This window comes from Peromyscus leucopus, chromosome 1 (assembly GCF_004664715.2).
Source record: "Peromyscus leucopus breed LL Stock chromosome 1, UCI_PerLeu_2.1, whole genome shotgun sequence".
In the NCBI taxonomy this organism is placed as follows: domain Eukaryota; kingdom Metazoa; phylum Chordata; class Mammalia; order Rodentia; family Cricetidae; genus Peromyscus; species Peromyscus leucopus.
Window position 1 is genome coordinate 177,471,060 of NC_051063.1, and position 23,856 is coordinate 177,494,915.

The 23,856-nt window shown below is 38.5% G+C and overlaps 1 protein-coding gene across 1 annotated transcript; it reads right to left on the reverse strand.

The window, feature by feature from the left end:
• Positions 1-4,129: 4,129 nt before the first annotated feature.
• LOC114687332 (bile salt sulfotransferase 2-like) lies at positions 4,130-23,856 on the reverse strand. Its single transcript, XM_028862000.2, has 6 exons — positions 23,659-23,856; positions 22,387-22,595; positions 20,822-20,948; positions 15,971-16,065; positions 8,440-8,617; positions 4,130-4,257 (listed from the first exon to the last, which is right to left on the reverse strand). Exons 1-6 carry the CDS (start codon positions 23,789-23,791, stop codon positions 4,145-4,147), a joined length of 855 nt encoding a protein of 284 aa, XP_028717833.1. The 5' UTR covers positions 23,792-23,856; the 3' UTR covers positions 4,130-4,144.

Genomic DNA, 23,856 nt, shown 5'->3' on the forward strand with positions numbered 1-23,856 from the left:
CTGTAATTTTTGTTTACATTTTGATCTTTTGTTTTCCTTGTTGGATGAAGGTTAACATTTTAATATTAAACTTGCACATTTCTTTCTGTCATAACATTTCTCCCTCAAGGATTTTGAACACAGCTGTTTGGAACATGGTATGACTTCCACTGTTGGCTGATATGGAGCTGTATAATGATATTAGTTGTGTATGCTCAAGCTATTCCCAGGGTGGGAGATAGTTTAATTCCTGTTCTCTGCAGATCAAGATGATGAAATTTCACCTCTTTATCCAGTACCATGTCTGCCTACACACCACCATGCTTCCCACCCTGATGATAATGGACTAAGCATCTGAAACTGTAAATGCTTTCCTCTATAAAAGTTGATATGGCCATGGTGTCTCTTCACAGCAATAGAAACCATCACTAAGACAGACAGTGTTAGGAAGTAATTTCCAGTGTGTAAATGTAAGTTTTAAAGGTCTGAGGATGAGAATGCTTAAGTTGTGAGGGTCCAAAAAGTGATTTAAGGAATGTGAAGGATAGTGAAAAATGAGAAATGTTTTATATATTTCTTTCTTTGTATGCTGTTGTTTTACTAAGATTTTAAATGTTAAGATGTTTAACATTAATTGATGGAGTTCTGATAAACTGTTAATCTCTCCCTGGTAAAGTACTGACTACTATCATCATAGTCACAAGCTCAAAATTTAAAATTCCTTTGGTTGTTTTCTAGGTATAGACTTAAAAGTGCTTCTCATTGTGCTGAAAACATCTCATTCTAATCTTTATATATCCATCCTTCAGGACAGAAGAAAAAGTGTTTATGCTTTTAACCTAAAACCACAGCTTTGGTATGACTCTAAGACATGAGTCTACTCTAGCTGTTTTACAGACACCTGTTAACTGCTTACTCTACAGTGAGAATTTCAGTACAGATTATAAGCAGTGGCAATGATAATATATCAAAAAAAAACTTTTATCTCTTTTTGTAAACTTAAAAAATTCATACAAGCTTCCATGAGTCATGACCTGGAAGTTGGAGAGGATGTAGAGCAAAGGGAACAATCCTCCACTGTTGGTGGGAATGTAAACTTGTACAACCACTGTGGAAATCAGTATGGCGGTTTCTCAGAAAATTAGGAATCGAACTACCTCAAGACCCAGCCATCCCACTCTTGGGCATATACCCAAGGAATGCTGATTCATACCATAAAGATACATGCTCAGCTATGTTCATAGCAGCACTATTTGTAATAGCCAGAACCTGGAAACAACCTAGATGCCCATCAACCGAAGAATGGATGAAAAAAATGTGGTACATATACACAATGGAGTACTACTCAGCAGAGAAAAACAATGAAAGCATGAAATTTGCAGGCAAATGAATGGAACTAGAAAAAATCATCCTGAGTGAGGTAACCCAAACCCAGAAAGACAGTTATGGTATGTACTCACTCATAGATGGATTCTAGATATAAAATAAAGAACAGTCAGACCACAACATATAGAACCATAGAGGCTATATAGATAGCATGGAGGTCCCTAGGACGACTGTGGCTGATAATAAATTTCAGTTTTACTCAATTATTGAAAAAAATAGCCCAATGAATGGAAACACATGAACTATGAACCAAAGGATGAGGGGCCCCCAGCTGGATCAGGCCTTCTGAATAGGTGAGACAGTTGATTGGCTTCATCAGTTTGGGAAGCAACTAGGCAGTGGGACCAAGTCCTGTGCTCATTGCATGAGTTGGCTGTTTGAAACCTGGAGCTTATGCAGCGACACTTGACTCAGTCTGGGAGGAATGGACTGGACCTCCCTGGACTGAGTCTACCAGGTTGATCTCAGTCTTCGGGGGGAGGATTTGTCCTGGAGGAGGTGGGAATGGAGGGTAGGCTGGGGGTAAGGGGAGGGCATGGGAGGGGGTAGAATAGGGGAACCCATGGCTGATATGTAGAACTGAATGGTATTGTAAAATTATATATATAAATTCATACAAGCTTCCATGAGTCATGACCTGGATCCCCCTGTCACAGGTCAAACAGACTCCAGACTCCAGGTATGGACTACTCTCAATCAACAGCTTAAGTTTCCCCACTTGCCTACTGTCTATACTTAAGTGTAGTCCCTCTCTGTCTCTGTTTCTCTGTCTCTCTCTCTCCCTCTCTCTTTCTCTCTCTCTCCCTGCTACTCTTAGTCTTTGGACTATTTCCACAACCCAATACCAGGATCACAGGTCTGGAAGTTTCAGTGGTACACCAAAGAAAAAAGATTTTTTCCACTAAACTCCTTAACTTTACCTTATTTTGCTAGTCTATTCCTGTCTAATCAGATTTCTAATCACTTAAAGATTTCAAAGTGCTACAAATAAAAATCAGCTGGTCCTAGACTTACTGAAAACCAATGTAAACTAGATGCTTCTGATGGGATTTCCAACTGGGATGAGCCTCTGGCTTAATCAGAATTTTCCGACTTTTCCAAAGCTGCCTGTACTTTACTAGCCCCAAATAGTCACACAAAACCTGGGAAGCCTACTTCCTCTCCTTCCTCCCAACCTTTGGTCAGCACTCCAAACTGCACAGGTCCGGACAATGTCCTAATTTTAGCTAAGAAGAAGGTACAAAATAGATTGCATCATCATCAACAAACAGGCTGGTATGTCAGGCCCAAAAGAAACCCAGGGCAAATGGCTAACTATGCTGCCTATTAGCATAATAAAGTGCATACTGTCCTCAAAGTAGTCTGGGCAAGTATTTGTTATAGACTCCACTCAGATATCTGGAATCTTGGCTCTTCTCAGCTCTTCTCACTCCATGCTCTACAAAAAACTTCTCCAGATCATAGTCTTCTCTTCCCCAGCTTCTGAATCCTATATAACCCTGACATTTTGACTATGCACCTCTTGGCTCTCTTGGTCTTCTCTCTCTTCTCTTCTCTTCTCTTCTCTTCTCTTCTCTTCTCTTCTCTTCTCTTCTCTTCTCTTCTCTTCTCTTCTCTTCTCTTCTCTCTCTCTCTCTCTCTCTCTCTCTCTCTCTCTCTCTCCTGGCTTCTCTATGTTGGTCTTCCTTTCTTGCTCCCTACCTCATGGCCTGGCCTATTCTGCTGGTCATGAACAGTCTACCTCTTTCTCTCCCTGCTCTGGAATCTTCCATATGCCCCTCTCTGTATTCTCCACCATGTCTATCAGAAGAACCTTCCCTTTAACCATAAAAGGAGAGAAAATAATGCATTCTTTTCCTATCTGCACATCAGGATTTAAATATAAGTGTGTCTCTATGACACACAAGCAGAGTGGGCAATGTAGAAACAGAACCTATTAGCAGGAGCAGAAGGACAGGACTGGGTAATATAGGAGAAATACTGAATAAATTACAATGATAGGCACGTCTGTATCAAAGTTTCATAATGTAACACAACATTTTAAACACCCACTAAAATTACAAAAAAAGAAAAAGTGAAATACAGATATAAAATTCTGACCAGAAATATAAATTTATAAAGGTCTTACTACACCTTAGGCTGTTGGAATGAAGTGTAAAAGTTTCTATAAACACATTTTTAAAATTTCTTTTGCACCAAAGTCACAGAGTAAAAATTACTTAAATTTTCTTTTAGTTTTTTTTTATGTTTAAAATGTTACAAGGATTGTTTTAAGCTGGGATTCCATGAAGCATATTGCAGTTAGCTGATAATATATAACAAACTATAATAAGGATCTGAGTTCAGTTCCAAGACACAAAGTAGGCAACTTATAGCATTATTTAACTGTAGCTCCATGAGAACCAATGCGTTCTTCTGACCTCTGAAAGAACTGTACACAGAAATATGGTAACACACACATACACACACACACACACACACTACAACTACCTCCACTACTATTACCACTACTAATACTTCTATCAATTAATATCTAAAAAAAAACAACCCCAAATAAGTATCAGGATTTATTCTGTGACAACATCCAGTCATTCACATATACAAGAACAGGAAAATAAACCCCACTCTCCATATATATATGTATGTATACATACATATATATATGGAGAGTGGGGTTTATTTTATTTATATTATTATTTATATATAATATATATATAATATAAATAATATTTTATATTATTTATTTATATAATATATATATATATTCAGTTTTAAGAATTTATTCCCATGGAAACAGCCCTGGAGGGAAACCGGCCATTTTCTCCTGGAATACTTTATCAAAGGCTTCAGCTTGGGCTACTGTAAAGTGATTCTTCCAGTCCCCAGTCACGCCTAGAAAATGTGAAGCAGACACATAGATTGGTTAATAATGATCTCAACACTGCTCTCAGTCCCTCCTTCAATGCTCTTACCATCTATTTGACAAGGACCATATGGTTAATAAAGGGGAAGTACCAGTGATTTCCTGGAGAACACCTTACACCTTGAAAAATAATACATCAGACTTCTACATCTGTGACAATAATGTCTCCCCTTCTCCCATTTCATCATATCAGCTACACACTCTAATAGCTTCCACACTATCACAGCTTTTTAGATGTTCAGATTATTCCTGCTTCCCACTACACCTGCTTCCATCACACTGTCCAATCCAACAGAGTTTCTAATCTTAATTATCCAAAGAGGTTTCAATTCTTCTTTTTAAATTTTAGTGGTTACTTGTAAAAGTTCTGCAAAATATGCAAGCAACTTTTAAAAGATCTTTTAAAATTAAGTTTAATCATATGTGTGAGGGTCCAAATGATGCAGCTTCCTGCAGAGCTTTGAGGAATCAGATCCCCTTGAGCTAGAGATGGAGACTGTTGTGAGCTACATGCCAACCATCTTGATCTTCAGGTGCAGGATACCCAGATAACTGCCAACTCAGAACATCCCAAGATTTCTGTTTTCAATCAGAACAGTGTCTGGTGATGCATCAAGACCTACATGATCTATTTACCATATCTTTTTACCAGACTTTGTTTCTCATCACTCCATTCCTGTATGTCTTTAGGTTTGACATTAGAGAAGGCAAACTGTGTAACTGCTTTCATTGAACTGTGTGTTCCTTCTTTCTAGAGTGCTGATGTCTTCCATATACTCATGTTTTTTTCTTTTGTTTCCTAATGTATGCCCATGTGACCACCTTTTCCTATTTTCCTTCCATGTAGAACTCTGCAGGCCACATCCTTGTTGTATTTAATTTCATAACTGTGACACATTGATGAATTTCCTTTTGTAAAGATGCCTGAAATATGTATCTAATATATTTAAAAAGCAAAATGTTTCTTTCATCGGCAAAGGATTCATTCATCAAATCATATCAGACACACAGAATATACTCAGTGTGGAATTTTTGAAAGCATTCATGAATGAGTGAGGAAAATACTGGCCTTGTTTCCATTTTGCTGATGAGAAAAAACTAGTCCTTGAGCTGTAACCCAGCATGATATTGATGCCTAGAAATCTGTTTTTCCTTATCACAGTGTATTCCTTATGTATCATATAAGTTAACTTTAAATTCCCAGTGGTATTACTAAATAAAATATAACATATTCAGAATTAAGAGAATTAAGTTGTAATTATCGATATACCATATTCAAACAATATGCCATTAATTGATATGACTATAAGAGTGTCTCTTTTAAGAAGGTAACTTGTAAGTATAAATTGCTACTCTCAGCTTTCTTATATTTTCATTATTAGAACAAATTTCTCTAATGTTTCCCACAGTACACCTAGCTCTTGATAAGCCAGACTAGATGCTGAGCTAACAGAGTCTCAGTAAATTCAATTGGGCTAAATCAGTCCAGTTGAGAGAAACATATCTTTGCAGGTACACACATGAAGTTGTAAGTCAAATTCTGTCAAGACTCTGTGGCCATTACAAGCATATATTTCTCTTCATTCGTTCTTTCTAAAAATCTCCTCAAACTCTCGTGTATCAAAGGACAGGATAACTCTAAATCTTTGTGGCTTAACTCTTGTTGGAAAGGAAGTTCCTCATAGTCCTGGAGGAGGCAGGTCTCACAAAAAGTTGTTGTCCAGACCTTCCCTGGCCTTTTACTGGCCTGCCTATAGTGGGCTTCTCTCTAGGTCTTCTTCCCTCTTTGTCTCAGATTAATGCCTTCTAAGGACACCAGGGAAAATGATTCATGGCTCAAGCATTCTATTTAGGAAACATCCACTGTGAAGTACTGAGGTCCAAAACCTTTGAAGTTTGTCAGAAGACCTTTCCTTCCTCGTGTCTTCATTGTGAAAATGTCTTTATAAAAGTTCTATCAAGTAAGCAGTGGATGCATGAGAATGACCATCTCTCTGATCTGTATTTCCTGCAGTACCTAACTATGGAATCATAATGATTAAAATTGTTTGTAGATACTTATTGCTTAAAGCTTAATACCGGATTCATTCTACCTAGCCAGATGATTGAGTCTCCCAGGTAAAAAGTAGCTCTTTAGAGTAGCTCTCCAGAAGTAAAAAAAAAAAAAAAAAAAAAAAAAAAGTATTTTTCTTGGGTCCTGAGAAGAGCAGCTAAAGGACAGTGAAAATAGGTCTAGAGAATTCTGCCTGCTTAAGACCAGTCTAACAGTTAGCAAAGCTGTTCATGCATTATGGTTTAGGGTATTTAGTATCTACTGGTAAGTAATTAAATTCATTTTAGAATTAATCTTTGACCTGCTCTTCCCTTCACCATTTAAAAAAAAGGAACCAATATGATATAGGAATTGAAAAGACCAACATTATCCTCATGCATCATATTGTTTCAAAAGTGTTTCCCAGATATCTCTCTTGGCATCCTCTATAAAGAATTCATGAATCAGGGCTGGGCAGGTAATGACGTTGGTCTCCTCGTTCAATGTCCTGGTTTACAGTGGACTCATGGTTTATAATGAGTGTGAGTAAAAGAAAAATAATTCCACAGAGTAAAAGTTATCTTTAAATGTGGAAGAAATGGATGTCATATATAATCACTATGATAAATTACAAAGGACTTATGGTGAAAGATCAAGTTTTATGACAGAAACACCATATATGATACATGAAAAATACTTTATTTCTGAGAAAATTAAAATCCCACTGTGGTCTCATCCTTGAAGGGTCTACATGGAAAAGAGGAATTGACAGTTGTCTTCATGGAATTGTGTCCTTATTCTATTACGTCTGCTCTATTGACCAAATTTTTACTTGTTAGTTTCCATAGCCTTTCCCTATTAAACAAGACATTTCATTCCTTTTGGCATTTCATTGAAGCTTTTTATGTATCCATACTGTTTTACCTCTGCCAAATTCTGATTCATTACAGGAAATCCAAGAATGGGTCAATTCTCTTCTTATGTGGGACCTTCACTTCTAGTGCAGACAACTCTGTCTCCACAGAGTCTTGAGCACAGCAGTCTGAGGTTATCTGTCAACAGGAGTGGATTCTCCAGAGGTCTCAGTCCATATTGTATAGACAATTAAATTCTTGAAGTGACATGTATATGTGCTCAAATCTGAGCCCAAACTTCCACTTGTGAGGACACCAGGAGTATTAAATTAAATGCAATCTGCTAACCACTTTAACTTAATTCTCTGTCTGTATAATCCTGATGTCTTTATATTCTATGACCTGATCCTTACAATCTAGTGTGGAAGAGGGTTGGAGAGTAAGGCTGAAGCATACAAATTATTGGAAGAAGAAAATTAAACCAATAACCAATAATTCTCCACTTGCTGAGTATATATGCATTTTCTTTACTTATCTCCAAAGGCCTGACATCTGATTCATTCCTTCTTCAATGCCAAGTCCCATCTCACCAATTATCTGCTAATAGGAAAAGGTGACATTCCAGGTGTGGTTCTTTTTGTTACAGTGGCTCCTCTACTTTACTGCTATGGAACCACACCCACAATCTGCTCCCAGCATAGAGAGGTAGCACAGACATAGAAGAGATGGATATTCCCATTCCTGGAGAGGCATTCAGAACAAACTGAGTAGCCCTGAGCCTGAAGCAATCCAAATGTAAGTTGATAAATACCATTTGCTTAGTCTTTATGGGGTCTATACTCAGCCTGGTGTGGGACAGCAATATTGGCATGTTCAACATCTTTTCCAGTCATGAATGGAAGTGTTTTCTGTGATTATCATTGCAAATATATCTTTGGTCCCATGTGCTATGTGTTTTCTTTAGATTTCTATGATACAGGGAGCCTTACTAAGCCTCATTGCAACACGTCTACCCTTTTGTTTCCATTGAGGTTATTGGACTCAACCATCTGCAATCCCAACATCCTCTCCCAGAACAAATCAGTTTTCATAGCTACTGAAGCCCACATCATCACCATGGAATGAATCTTCTGTAAGGTTTGTGAGAAACTATGATGTGATGAGCAATGACATCTGAACCATTCCCAACTCTTTCCTAGAGTCTCACTGGAACAATATGCCCTCCACACGTCCTGACATCATTTAAAGCTCAAAAACTTCTTCACCTTTTCTCAAGAGGTCCACACCATTAGGAGCCACATCTTTTGTAGTGAGACTGTAATTGGACATTTTATTTTCCTTCATGGCTTGGAAGGAACTATACTTGAGGACCATATCCAGCTCATTTGGCTCTAATTTTTTTCCTAGGAAGTCACAAATCTTCTTTATGGTGCTCTTTGTGTCCTAAAAGAAGAAGAAACAAAAATGAAGGTTATAGAGAAAGCTCTGAGAGAGCAGTTGCACAGATGGGAACTATGGATGGAGGATGAAAAGAGGATGTGAAGAAAGAAATGGGAACATGAAATGAGAAAGCAGTGAAAGGGGTTTTGAAAAGATACAGGAAATGTTGACAGGGTAGGAGTTCCACAGCATTTTTATATTGAGTGGGCTTGCATTGTGACTGATCTATAGCCCTAAGAGTCACAGCCTGGAATTTCTTCTAAGGAGGAGGGGATATTAGAGACAAGGTCTCATATAACCAATGCTGTACTCAAACTTACTTCATAGTGGATGAATTCATTTAACAGCTGATCCTCTTGCTTCCATCTTTGCAGTGATGTGTTCACATGTGTGTGACAACCCACCTACTAAATATACTGGGATGTTTTTCTTGAGAGGTGTTCAATATGGAGTCCTGTCTGGTGGGATGGAAGTTGCTCTGGATACGAGACTGAGCTCAAGCTCAAAGAGATCAGAGATATACCTACATGCCTTTGCCACCTAATTGCTGGCATTAAAGGTGTGCACCACCGTACCCAACCTTGCCTGTGATGTTCAAAGAGACTTAGAGAAATAATTCTAGACAATGATCCACAGGAAAGAAGAAAATGTGCACAAAGAATTTAGAGAGGTTAAGGTTTACACCATGTAAAATTGCACCCTATGGGTAAATGCGAATAATAGTTTTAAACTTTCATAAGCCTAATCTCAATAATTATTACTTGGGGGTACTTCTGGGAGATATTAGTTTGTTTTGAGTTTTACCTCATGCTGTAACTCAGAAGGGCATCACATTCACAGTCTTCCTGTTTCAGATACCCGTATTCTGGAATTACAGTTGTGAACTACCACAACTGGGTTAATACTAAGAAATAGTCACAAGAAGGCACAGTTTTGGATTTTGCTTTGAATTCCAGCCCTTTTCTGCTCAGGACAATTGTAAGAGCCATGCCATATTGGCTGCCTCAGTTAAGTTTCTGCTGTCCAGTATTGAGCTACTAAACAGAAACTTTTGACATGCCTGGACAAGTTCTGAGTTATTAGAAAATAACTTAACATTTCCTTATCTTTCTGCTACAGTGACCACTAGTAACAATGTTTTGTGATTATGTTGCTTGGTTGGGTTGCTTGACAACTCAACAGTCCCCTGATCTTTTCCCAAAGAAAGTTTCCTGGTCTGCTTGCTATAAAACCCACCGGAGAAAAATAAAATTTTGCAGCTTGATCAGAATACTGTCTTGCTGTCAATTCTTTGTGTCTCTTGTCCATTTCATTCGCCATTCCCCCTTCTAGGGTCTCTGCTGAAGATCCCGCTGGCCGGGACATGTTTTCTGGGCTGAGGCACTTTTACTGGGGGCCTAAAGGTATAACTATCTCAAAACTTTTATTATATATTTTATCAGAGATTTAGTTAATATCTCATGGGAAGGTAAACAACCATGGCAATACTAGAAAAAATTGTGTGGAATGGTGGGGCAGAAAACTTATGGGAAACTGCACTACCATGCAACAAAGACATCTTAGTAATGAAGCTTCCTGGGAAATTCTGCATTTTATGAAGAGAAAGTAAAAGATTTTACAAAAGACAAAAGAGTCTTTTATATTGCTACTTATGTAGATAGAAACTTTGTGTCCCTGGATGATATCATTAAGAGATCCAATTCCTTTTGAATAAGCCAATTTCCTGTTTTTGATGCTCCTTAATATTTTACATTAAAAATTATTTTTTGACTCTTGCCAGGGAAACATGTAGGCTGACTACAGATTTTTACCTTTCACTGTGCTCCTCCAGATCCAATTCCCCAGTCTCATGCCCAGTTATGCCACAGAAAATCTTTAGCAACTCCCCCCCCCAACATAGAATGGATTCTACATATCTTCTAACTTCAGTCCTGTAATCCCAGCATCCAACTCCAAAAGGACCTCCTTGGGAAACCAAAGAACATTCTGGTCATGAAGAAATAAAGTAACTACACATCTTCACCTACCCCTCATTCCTTTAAGTCCAACCACCCCAGGGTTACCCCTAGCTCTGTAGCAGAACACCTGCCTCAGCCACTCACATTTCTAGTGGATCTCCCCTCCTAACATCCCAACACCAATGCATTGATTTGCTCCACACCTCAACTCCATCATGCATTCCCTGGGAACCCATAGATCAAACTGGGAATGTAAACAGTTAGGCTAAATGCACATCTTCACATCTCTACTTGCTCCTTTAAGTCCAGGCTCCTAGTCTCCTTCCCAGCTTGGTGTAGAACATCTGCTACAGTCTCCCTCCACCAAATGCCATTGTTTCACATGGATAACACAATTCTTATTCTCCAAAGTTCCTTCTCCACACTTATTGCTTTTGTCATAGCAAATCCTGAATCCAGAAGACACTCCCTAAGCACTTACAGGCCACTCTAACCATGAAAGCAAATAGGCTAACTGCAGATCTTCATCTCTCCTTCCATTTTTCCAAATCTACTCCTCAGTCTCATTCATAGCTTTATATTGAACCTTCTGCTGTGGCCTAACCTCACTCAGTGGCCTCATTCTCAGGTAACTAACTAAGCAGCTCCTGTGGAAAATGTTTCTATCTTCCCTCCTGTGGACATTATTAGGACAACCTCCTAGACTATTCCCATTCCTAAATTTCAGCTTCCTATATCTGGAAACATTTTACCTGGAACTTCCATTGGCCCCAATTATCAGGACCCCAGAAGAATTTCCTACCAGACAACACACAGCCACTATACTCTCCTAAGTACTAGACAGAGCAACAAAAATAAGGAAGGAAGCATGAACCCAACAAAGGCAAGACCAGATATTAGAATGTAGAATTATAATTTTCTCAATCCTAGATGCCTAGATGCCAACCAGAAAGCATAGTCCATAACATCCAAAGCAGGATGTTTTCACTAGAGCTTAGAAACCTTACTAGAACAGGTCCTGAATATTCTACCACAGTTACAGAAGAAGAAATTGACCCTAAAATAGCATGTATGGAAAAGATAGAGGAATAGAGTAAATCTCATAAAGAAATCTATGAAAACAAAAACAGTGGAAATAAATGAATAAACCATTGAAACCTGAAAGTAGAAATAAAATCAATCAAGAAAACTCAAATTATAGGAAATATGCAAAAAAAAAAAAAAAACTTAGGAACTCAAACAGGAACCTCTGATGTGAGCTTCATGAAAACTGGAAACAAAGAGTTGATTCCTTAAGAAAATAAACAAGATAGACAAGCCCTTAATCAAATTAACTAAAAGGCAGAGAGAGAGAGAGAGAGAGAGAGAGAGAGAGAGAGAGAGAGAGAGAGAGAGAGAGAATCCAAATTAACAAAACCAGAAATGAAAAGGGAGACCTAACAACAAACAATGAGGAAATCCAGAGAATCATCAGGTCATACTTCAAAAAACTGTACTCCACCTGAAAGAAAATGACAATTTTCTGGATAGGTAGCACATACCAAATTTTAATCAGGACCAGATAAAAATTTTAAATAGATCAATAACCCCTAAGGAAATAGAACAGTCCTTCAATATTCTCTGCTTAACAGGAAAGTCTGTCAGATATGCTTAGCCTGTAGACCACCTTAGGATGCCCCACTGTTACAGAGGAACTTTGGGTGACTGTCCAGGCAACCTGATGTCCCTGCCATTAGGTAACTTTTTACCTTTCGGGGGTCTTTGATGGAGTTGAAGACTAAATCGTTATAATCATAATTTTACTTAGTTATAATAAAAAGTAAATTAGATACAAAACTTTAGACAAACCAACATAAGATAGATAATTAGTATTTTCTCCAATTTTGCCAAATATAAATGGATCAGATGCTATTACTGTAATTCTTATTTAATAACTGTTTTAGTTGTATGTAGCTTTACTATATAAAGGTGAAAACCTTTCTTTTTAATTAGACAAAAGGGGGAGAATTCTCGGTAACTATCCCTTCTATACTATCAATATGTATTACTCATATTGGTTAATAAAGAGCTGACAGACCAGTAGCTGGGCAGGAATTTAGGCAGTAAAATCAAATTGAGAATGATGGGAAGAAGGAGAACAGATTCAGGAGTGCTGCTAGCTAGCTGATCAGGAAGAAAGACATGTTAGAAGACACGTAAAGCCACGAGAAAGTTGACAATACATAGATGAATAGAACTGGGTTAATTTAAAGGTAAGAATTATCTAGTAACTAGCCAGAGATATCAGCTGTGAAATTATAGATCACATTCAGGTTCTGAGTTGGTTATTTTTGACCAGGTAGTTGGGACAGGAAACTTGCAATTATATAGTCTTACCTGCAAGTTATGCTAAGGCAATGAAGCCACAAAGCTCAGGAGAGTAGCCAAGAAATGCTTGATTTTACTTAAGGCCTACTCTATGAGATGGAACACATAGCTGACACTGCTTTGTTGACCAGAGATTAGATAGCCTGGGGACCTAGGGTTAAACCCAATAATCTTGGCCTGAAAAATTAGTGACAAAGTGACTCCATGGTGTTCTGCTGTGCTCAGATTAGTGCCTTGTACAGCCGTCATCAGAGAAGATTTCTCCCAAAGCAGTTGGGAAGAAAAATAGAGATCCACAGCCAGAGCAAACACAGAGTTTGAGATACTTTTGAACAATCAGCCCTAAGTGGTATGTCTCCACGAAATCTCTCACTTTGGAGCATAGACAACTCTTCAGAAGAGGGAAAGGGGAGTTAGAGCCAGAGAAGAGGGAGGACACTAAGAAAACATGACCATCCACATCAACATAAGAAAAGCTCATATGGACCCACAGACAGGAGCAGCATGCATAGTGGCACACCAGTCTGCACCAATCCTCTGCTTATATGTTAGGGTCTACAGTTGACTGATTTTGTGGTCTTCCTTGATATTTGAGCATGTGGGTCTCTGCTTGTGCCTTCTCTTGTGCTGTTTTCATTCTGTTGGTTTATCTTGTCCAATTTTGAGGTAATAATATTATTTCATCAGATTGTACTTTATTTTGTTATATTTTTAAAAAATGAATGAATAAAAATCTAACCACTAGGTTAAAGGATAACAATGGAACTGTCATTTATACCTGCTGGCAGAGGGAAGGTCCACTGTGTCCAATGAAATGACACTGGATATATCATCCACTCCAGGAAAGCTTTCATGTGCAGGAGTAGTTGTCCAACATGTAATGGACTCCAGAGTTTGATTTCTGTTTGTGTGTGTGTGTTTGTATGTGTGTGTGTGTGTTTGTGTGTGTGCATGCATGTGTGCTTTTATTTGGTTGTATTTCATTGCAGTTCAGTGTTTATTCTTCTAGTTATTGTTTTATTTTGTTTTCTTTCAGGGGAATTTTGTTTTATTTGGATTTTGTTTGTTTGTTTTTATTTCAGAAGGAATTTAAGGTTGTGTGGGTAAGGAGGAGAAGAAAATTTGGAAGAAATTTTGGGAGAGAAAGAATATGATTAAAATATGTTTAAATTTAAAACTTGTTTTAAATTATAAAAAAATTATAAGAGAAATAAAAATGAAAACAAGAAGTTACAGCTTTCAGTAACCTTCATCATCACCAGAATCTACTTCTGAAAGCTCAACATTGGCTGTAAGACTGCTTCTTTTCCTCCTTAACTATTTTTTTGAACTATTCAAAGGATGGGTAAGTGTTTTCTCTGACATACTGCACTTGTTTTTTCTTGTTCTTCAAAAGTATGATTGATATTTTTATTTATGATATATAAAGGATGGTTATCTTTCACTGTTTGCTTCCAAACTACTAAAGCTTTTGAGTTGCTGAACAAATATGAATATTTTTGGGCTTATATGCTTGGTGTCGGTATTATTTGTCCATCAGTAGAGGGAGAATTTTTTTAACTAAATGAAAATAAAATACACAAATGAACTTAAAATTATTTAAATTATCTTTTGAACAATGTCTCTTTTAGGCAAAGTTGACCTCAAACCCACCATACAAACAAGATAACCTAGAACCCCTGACTCCGACTCTCTCTCTCCCAATGGTAGTTTTAGAGTCATGTGATGACTTGCCAAGATATATTTTTAATTTTCAAAATAATAGATATTTTAGACACATATACAGTACTTGAACATATTGCTAACTGTCTGTTGGGCATTTCAATGAAATGAAACCTGCAATGATCTGATAAGGATCAGATCTCAAATGCCCTATCAGTCTATTTAGACATATACCATTACTTAATGTTGAAACATTTAGATATTCTCTACTAAGAATTTTCAAATCTCCAGTGTATTCTAGCCCACAATGCAGAACCCCTTGTACTGCAGAGCACAGGACACAATCATCCCTGACTGGCTGCATCTTGTACATTCCTGGTCAGATGTGTGTAGCAGGAATCTTAAAAGTTCTTATTAATAAAATCAAACCCGAGGCCAGTTATTGGGGTGAATACTGGAAGGTCAGAGAGACAGAATAAGCCACAGCTATCTCACCTTGCCAATTCCTTAGCTGGTCCTGTTTCCTCAGATTGGAAGCCTCTGAGTCCTCATCCAGAATGAATCTCAGCTGAACTGTATTGCTCCATAGCCTGAAAGCTTAACCAGTCAAATGCTTAACCAGCCAAATGCTTCTAGTTTCTGGTCCTCACGCCTTATATACCTTTCTGCTTTCTACCACCACTCATTGGGATTAAAGGTTGGCTTTCTGGGATTAAAGGCGTGTCACTATGCTTGGCTGTTTCCAATGTGGCCTTGAACTCACAGAGATCCAGAGGGATTTCTATCTCTGGAATGCCAGGATTAAAGGTGTGAGTGCCACCATTTTCTAGCCTTTGTATTTAGTGGCTGTCTGTTCTCTGACCCCAGATAAATTTATTAGAGTACACAATATTTTGGGGAACACAATACCACCACAGATGTGTGTATCACTCAGTTCATGTGACTTCAGCTCCTGTGCTCTCCCAGGATTCACAGATGGATTTCCTGCCTTTGTCCCTCTTCTTGTCATCAAGGGGGGATGACATACATTTGGGCACAATAGTGGAATGAATGTGCTTTACCTATTTCCCAACAGACTACTGGGTTATAAGGTTATTAAATGTGTTGCATAGTCAGAATTACAAAACCTATAGCACAAGTCTGAGCTACCCCAACCTACTCCAGGGTTGATAAGATAAAGATGTGAGTGATGGATAAGGCAACTGCAGAGAAAATTTCAGGTGTATGTCAATAAATGACCTAGGACATAATTTCACTTTTATTGACACTTTATGAATCTAAAACTGACATGGGGATACTGAGAAATATGGGGTGCTACTTTGGGTGAGTTTGTGAGAGGTTCTGTGATTGCTGTAAGAATGATAATTACCTTTTTTATGTCTTCATAGCTCAATAGCAGGAAGTTGTCTCTTTTTCTCATGGATAGCCAGGCACGGGTGTGCTCAAACCATGATCCATATGCCACTGTGGGAACAAAAACAGAAAGCATTGCTTATAAAGAATGAAAGTCATGTCTTCCTGATATTCTTGTCCTTTCTGCAAATGGCAGACTGCTTTACTAAGAAAAATGAAACTAGTATTTAAAATATACAAGGTAACATTGGACACATACACACAGATAATGAGCTGATTAAATCAAGTTCACTAGTAAACTCATCATCTTACAGATTTACCCCTGATGCCTCATGGAGACCTGCTTCTGATGGGCATTAGCAATGGAGGCATGTTTTGGGGAAAAGCCATCATACCAATACAGTAAGCCAAAGAGGTCTTGGCATGGCTACAGTTGGACTTTATATTGCTATCATGTCCAAAGAACTATCTTAATTCTTTCTAAGGGAGATCTCCTCACCCAAGCATCCACCTCTAAGCTTCCACCAGGTCTCAATAGTGACTCTTCAGTACCGTGGTGTCCTAAACACAGACTACTAGAGACCTTCCACCATAGAATTCCACCTTCACCCCTGTGGGATGACTCATCCCTAAAAGGCTTGAGGGAAAAATGGGCCCAAAAAAGTAAAAAAAAAAGTACTTTCTAAAAGCCAACCTGGTCTGCTTAAGGGCCTTAGCAAAAGCAGCTGAGACATGATCTGGAGATCACCTGGACCAATGAGAGAGGCAGCCAAGTCACACCAGCAGATGCATATTACTCTGACCTTCTCCCAGGCTGGGGTGGAGGGTATGTAAAACTTGCCTCTTTATGAATAAACTGGGCTTGTTTTTTATCCAATCTCCCAGAGGCTATATCACTAACTCTGTGCCTACTTGCCCCCATCCCCCAGGGGAACAACAGCACATGACCCTGATACAAACCCAAAAACTTCATTTACATTCCTAGGGCTATTGTAATGTTTTCTCAACAGTCACAGTGTCTTCATTGTTCCTGGTTTAGCCATTTGTTCCTTCATTGTCCCTCTCTCTGCATTTCTCATCTGCCATTGCATATCTGCATTGTTCATGATTATCTGAAGAACCTACTAAATCAAGTGAGGAGTGAGTTAAGAGTTAAGCAAGGGTCAGAGCAGTAGGACACATGAATTCAAGGAACCTAAGATTTGATTGAAAGCTGGGGGTAAATGATCTACACAGAAGTAGTAGAGAGAAATAAACTTCATAATAGAACACAGAATTAGGCCACTTAAAGAGATTGAAAGCTGGGTTCAGGTGATGACTCAAAGGAAAGCATTTGCCATGCATGTGTGAGGACCTGATTTGAATCCACAGGAACCATTCAAAGATGATAATTCAGTTTCTTTTTGTTACCCTAGTGCTCCATCAATGACATGGAAGGTGGAGACAGGAGAATGGCCAGAAGATTGGGACCAGCTAAGCTGGCAAACACAGTGATGAACTAAAAGAAAGATTTTTTTCTCAAACAGGGTAGAAATTAAGGCTCAACACCTAATGTTGTTGCTTGCCTGCCACATTCAAGTTTTGGCACAAAACTGCCACATTCACACATTTATAGTCACACTATTGTAAACACACATACCTATTCACATTCAAAGAAAACCTAAAAGCCAAGTCAAATATGGCATACACCTGCAATACTAAAACTCGGGATATCAATACAAGAGAAGACCAGAGGTTCAATGTCATATTCCAGTACACAGAGAATTTGTGGCCAATCTGGGATACAACAGATCCTGTCTGAAAACAAACAAAAAAGCCAAAACCGTTTTAGGGAGAGCACTAAAAATAAGCTAATGACATATATGTAGCTGGAAATTAACTGTGGTTCTGTCTTGGAAGTCTTTTTAAAAGATAAGAGTTTATTTGGAAGCAGGTATTAAAAAGAATATATCAACAAGCCTGCCTCTGTCTTGGTATGTAGAAAATGATGGTATTGAACTACTGATTCACTTGAATCCATCCCATGAATATTGTGAAGACCTTCATAAGACTGGGACCTAAAATACTCTATCAAGTGGAAAGTACTCCCAAGTATCCACTACTTTCCTGTGGCTTTATGAGCAGTCAAGTGTAGTTAGAGGACAGGGCTCATGACATCCCTTTCCTTCCACAGTCTATAGGCAGTTTTTAGTAACTGGTGGAGGGAGAGGTATTTTTTTCAGTATAGGAGTTACTGGTGAGAAACCCATGTTCCTATAAATGACTTCTTCCCTGTGCTCCAGTAAGCAACCCCAATGGACCTCACTGGGTCACAAACACACACATGAAGAAAAGGGACATGGAAGTAGAAAGAGGAACAAGATCAGCAAAAGTGGAAACAGCAGAAGAGAGGATAGTGGGCCATTAATTTGATGAAAATTATCTTGCACACATGTATCAAAATATCATAATGAAACTTGTTATTAGATATAGTTATTATAACTCAATGAAAGTTAAACTATATGCAAAGTGCTAAGAATCCATGCCTATGAAAATACTTTTGTGACAATAAAGAAAATCGGATTTACAATATTTGTTAAGATGTGTCTTAACAAAACAGAGAACAGTCAGGGTAATGTATGGGGAGCCAATAAAAAAAGACTAAGAGAAACCACAACTGAGTTGTGTGGTAGGAACATGCACTTTTGTTATTTTTCTGCCGCTGTGGTAAAACATCAAGAACAAAGGAAACTTAAGTAAGCAGAAAGAGCTTAATTTTGGTTTATGATTCTAGAGGGATAAGAATAAATGATGGGAGAAAAGAGGCAATGGTAACAAGTGGCAGGCAGGGCTATAGCAGCAGGAAGCTGCGATGTCATCTCCTCACCTACATTCAGGAAGCAGAGGCAAGCAACTGGAAGTGACTTAAGTACTTAACCTTTTTATGTGGATCTATGGGAACACTCCTCCAGTGCTAGTGTTAGTGAAAACTTGTACAGCCACTATGGAAATCAATATGGAGGTTTCTCAGAAAACTGAGAATCAATCTACCTCAAGAACCAGTGATACCTAATTCTTGGGCATATACCCAAAGGATGCTCAATCTTTCCATGAGAACAATTGTTTAACTATGTTCATGACAGGGTTTTTCACACTAGCCAGAACATGAAATCAACCTAGGGGCTCCTCAGCCACACAATGGACAAAGAAAATGTGGTAAATTTCTACAATGAAGTATTACTCAGCTGTTAAAATCAATTACATTAGGAATTTTGAAGGCAACTGGAGGAACAAGAAAAAAAATCATCCTGAGTAAGGTATCCCAGACACAGAAAAACAGACATGGCATGTACTCACTCAAGAGTGAATATTAGCTGTAAAGTAAATGATAACCATGCTACAATCCACAGCTCCATAAAGACTAGGTAACAGGGAGAGCCCAAAGTGTATGGTGATGTACTGATGTCCCTGGGAAGGGAAAATAGAAGAGATCTCCTAGGTTGACTGGGATGGAAACATGATAGATTGGGTTGGGGGCATGGTTGGAGTGGGAGAGTAATGAAAGAAACATCTTGATGGTGGGCGTTTTTGGTCAGGTAGAAACCTGATAAGAGAAACTCCCATGAATCTACAAGGATGACTCAAGCTAAGACTATTAGCAATAGTGGGTAGGTAGTCTGAACTGGCCATATCCTGTAATCAAGTTGGTAACTATCCACATTGTCATCAGAGAGCCTTCCTCCAGTGACTGAAGAAACCAGATAGAGAGACCCACTGGGCCTAGCTCAGGAAATCCTGTTGAAGAGACAGAGGAAAGATTGGATGAGCCAGATGGCTCAAGGTCATCACAAGGGTACCCACAGAAACAAATGACATGGGTTCATCGAGCTCACAGTCTCTGGACTCACAGCTAGTGAGCTTGCATGGAACCAACCTAGGGCCTCTACATATGTGTGACACTTGTGTAACTTGATCTGCTTGTGGGACTCCTAGTGACAAAAGCAGAGCCCATCCCTATTTCTTTGGCTGACTTTTAGGAACCTATTCCTCATAGTGGTTTATCTTGTCCAGCCTAAATGCAAGGAGTTTAGCTGTACCTGAACTTGATACGCCATGCTTTGTTGACACCCATGCTGAGGCCTGCCCCTTTCTAAACAGAAACAGAGGAGGAATGGATTGGGGTGTGGGGTGGGGAAAGTGCTGCGTAAAGGGGATTGGAGGAAAGGAGGGAGGGGAAACTGGTCAGGATACAGAATACATGAATAAATTTAATTAAATAATTATTTAGAACCTATCAAAGCCCACACTCAGTGATGTACCTCCTGCAAGGTTTTGCCTAATGAATCTTCTGAAACAGTGCCATCAAGTAGGGAACAGGTGTTTAAATGTCAAGGTCTATTTGAGGCATTTCTTATTCAATACCACAAATTATAACACCTACCTTAGTACTGGAAAGACCAGACACTGCAAACTTTGTTGGTATGATGTGTTATGGGCAAGTTGTGTCTGTGTCTGTTGTGTAGTGGTGTGTGAAAAAAGGAAGACTTCACAATTAGGTTCAAAATGGTGATGAGACTTGGAACCACATATTGGTTGAATACAGAGAAATAAGATGTAGCCAAGTGAAGACTACAGAATATACTAAAGTCTAGGGATGTAACCAAGTTAAATAAAATACATGATCATGAGAGTGAGTGCCAGCATTAAGTTGATGGAACATGGTAGTAGGTGCTTTAGTCCTAGAACTCAAGAAGTGGATGCCTGAGGAACAGAGCTTCAACATTGTCTCTGGCTATATAGAATTCAAGACAAACCTGAACTATATCTCACCTTGTCATTAAAATGTCTCTGAGCCTCCACCAAGTCCTATATTTAATAGGACACTCACCATTTCCTTTGATGAACCATTCAAAATAAGTTGTCAGTGACTCTGGAAACTTAACATATTTTGTTTTTCTCCAGAAAAAATAACCAGACACAAGGACATCTCTGGGATTTCTGATGACATAGATTATCTTAAATACAAAAACATGTACATGACGGTTAACATAGTCATTCCAAACCTTTTAACTTGCACAATTTATATGAAATGTCCATTAAATCTCCATGAGGTTTCTAAAAACTTTATTTTTATTTGGATAAAACTTTACATAAGTGCAAATATCTATAGTGAGAATCCTCTTTTATAAATTTATTTCATTTACAAATATGTAACTGCACAATAACTCAGGTCACTAAATTGTTAAAAAAAAAAAACTATAACAAAAATCCAAGACTGATCCTGTATTTGTAAAGATCAATGTCTTATAGTGTGAAAAACCATCCATCCACTGTGAAAGAACATCTTATATACACAGACATGAGTACTGTGCTAAATATGTCTGTAATATGAAAACCTAATTTTTGTCCACAACTGTAACTACCAAATGTAACTTTCAAGAATCATTGTGCAGATCTCAATGCTAGAGTGTCATTGTACAATAGTGAACACAAAGACTTACAGGCAACTCAGAAATGCAGAGAGTTGGAGTAACAGACTTTACCTGGGAAAAGCATAACAATTGGTTATGCAATTCCAAATGCTCAGGCCTGAAATCATACATACAAGTAACATTTTATAGACTGAGCAGATTGTATTTAAATATTGAGAAATAAGTAGATACATATACAGATGTAACAACAATTAATGAAAAAAGACTCCAAATTTGAAAGAGAGAAAAGAGTAAACTTCATTGTGATATTATCAAGAGTGATAATAGTTCTACATTTGTATTTGTATTTTAAGTGTAACATATTTTAAGTTCCATGGTTCAGAAACCTCCCGAAAGTTTTTTTACAAACTAGAAACTATGATAGGTCAGAACCTGCATATCTCTGTTCCCCTCTGGAAATCCTCTATCATTGTTGTGGGGGATTCCTGTGGCTACTGATCTCAATGGACAGCTATATACAATAACACAGTGGGTACAACTGGGCCATGACTGCTGAACAATCTCCATGATTAGAGCACTGATGCCTGGTCAGGCTGCTTCTTCTATGAGCAACCCTGCCTGGGGTGATTCACACACTGCTCATTCGATATATATATATATATATATGTAGAATCACAATTAGCTAATTGACTTTGATGACAGCAAAACAGTAATGTCCAGTGTACACTAGAGTTTGCCCTCTGCTTGACCTGTATGTGTAGTTCCTGAATGCTCTAGTTGATATTTCACATTCTTTCATATAACTGCCCAGGATCACTGTGTGGTACTTGACATTCTGGTACTCTGATGTAGTCTGAGGAAGAGACACATCTTCATCACTTAGTTAGTGCATGAGAATCTCATGTTCCCACCCACAACCTACACAATCTGAGTGCATTTCATCAAGAACTCCAGGGCACACCAAGGTAGATGAAATTCAAAGAACATTTGGACAAAGATTTCTCACCCAGTGGACACTGACCTTGGCCTTGGAACTGAAGAATGACTTGGGGAAAAAATGGAAGGGAAGGTGGGAGGTGATGAGGCGTGGTCCTTCCTCATTGATTAATAGTTGATATCCTATTTGACTCTCTATCCAGGGTGAGCGGTCCCAGATAGGCACAGATTGGATCCAACTGGGATCCCCCTTTTTCTCAATCAAGCACACAATCTCCTTCACCCAGTTAGTTCCTGAAGAAGGAAAAGTAATGGTCACTCATTTCAACAGTACTTGTTAAAAAGCCTCAAGTAGAAAATTGTACACCTGTACAATTTACAGTGTATCTGTTTTTAAGCACACAGTCCTGTGGTGTTCACAATGTCCAAATGCTCTAAGTACAAAGTATATTCATCCAGCACTTTGTCAATGCTTCACATGGAGAAACTGAGACTATACTCAATTAACTACACCTGAAAGTCCCCTCAAGTCCTGGACCATCACCATTCTACATTCTTGTACTTTGAGTTTGACTTTCCCAGATACTTCACAGATATGTAATAGTGGACTCTGTCCTTGAGACTTGCTCCTTTCTTTTAGTGCAAAGCAATTGAGATGCATCCATGCTGCAGTATGTGTATGAGTACTCCTCCTCTTTAGCTGAATAAATCCCCTTCTGTCTATTTTCCATACACACTTGTATTTATGTTTACATGTTTACTTGTCCTTGGGTATTTCTCTAGCTTTCTTCTCTGGGTCATTGTATGAATCTTCTTCATGAAGTCTACTGCCCTTGGCTTTTCCATGTTCTTTCACTGTCAGTGTCAGCAATCTAAAACTTACCTATGTTCAGTGCTTCTGCTACCCAGAAAACAACCTTCCTCAAATTACAAACTGCTTCTTTTTGGTTCCTTGAGTTTTGAGACTGTTTTCTCCCCTTGGACAAGGTCCATGGTAATTCTTCTACCTGACATTGTCCTCTCCTCCACATATTCTTACATCCATGACTTTTACCTTGGTGCTGTTTCTTCTCTTTATTATCCTCATTTTTCCCTTCTACTCTCCTCCACATAGAGACAGAACCCTCCCAGAGTCTGCCTTAGGATCAACTGACATTGCTCGCATGGCCTAGATGAGCCTCTCGCCACAAAGTCCAGGCTGGTGTTCTTTCTCTGAGTGAAATGCACTCACAAACAGCAATCCATGCCCACAAAAATTTTAAACATCAGATATATAGAGCACGCCACTCATCACCCAAATGAATGAGGATCAAAGCCTTATCCTCATACACTTCAAGAGCACTCTAACAGTTCTTACCTGATTTAGGGTAAGTCAGTATGACTATGTCTTCATCTCTGAACACAAACTTATCACGAGATTCTTCAATTGTTTTTTTTTCATAATGTATAACAGGGAACGGTATCCCTTCAAACCAAAGGTAGTCTGACATGGCAAAGAGCTCTTTGTGGGTGCTGTTAGGATACAGTTTTAGCCACTTTTTCAGCTTCTGGCAAG

What these genes read in the sequence shown, in the direction of transcription:
- LOC114687332 (XM_028862000.2), bottom strand. Translation starts at nt 23,791, where the DNA reads ATGTCAGACTACCTTTGGTTTGAAGGGATACCGTTCCCTGTTATACAT. An exon ending in TCTTCAGTTCCAAGGCCAAG is followed by an intron (nt 20,949 to 22,386) that starts GTCAGTGTCCAC and finishes TTTGTATTTAAG; the next exon opens with ATAATCTATGTCATCAGAAA. An exon ending in GCTATGAAGACATAAAAAAG is followed by an intron (nt 8,618 to 15,970) that starts GTAATTATCATT and finishes TTCTTCTTTTAG; the next exon opens with GACACAAAGAGCACCATAAA.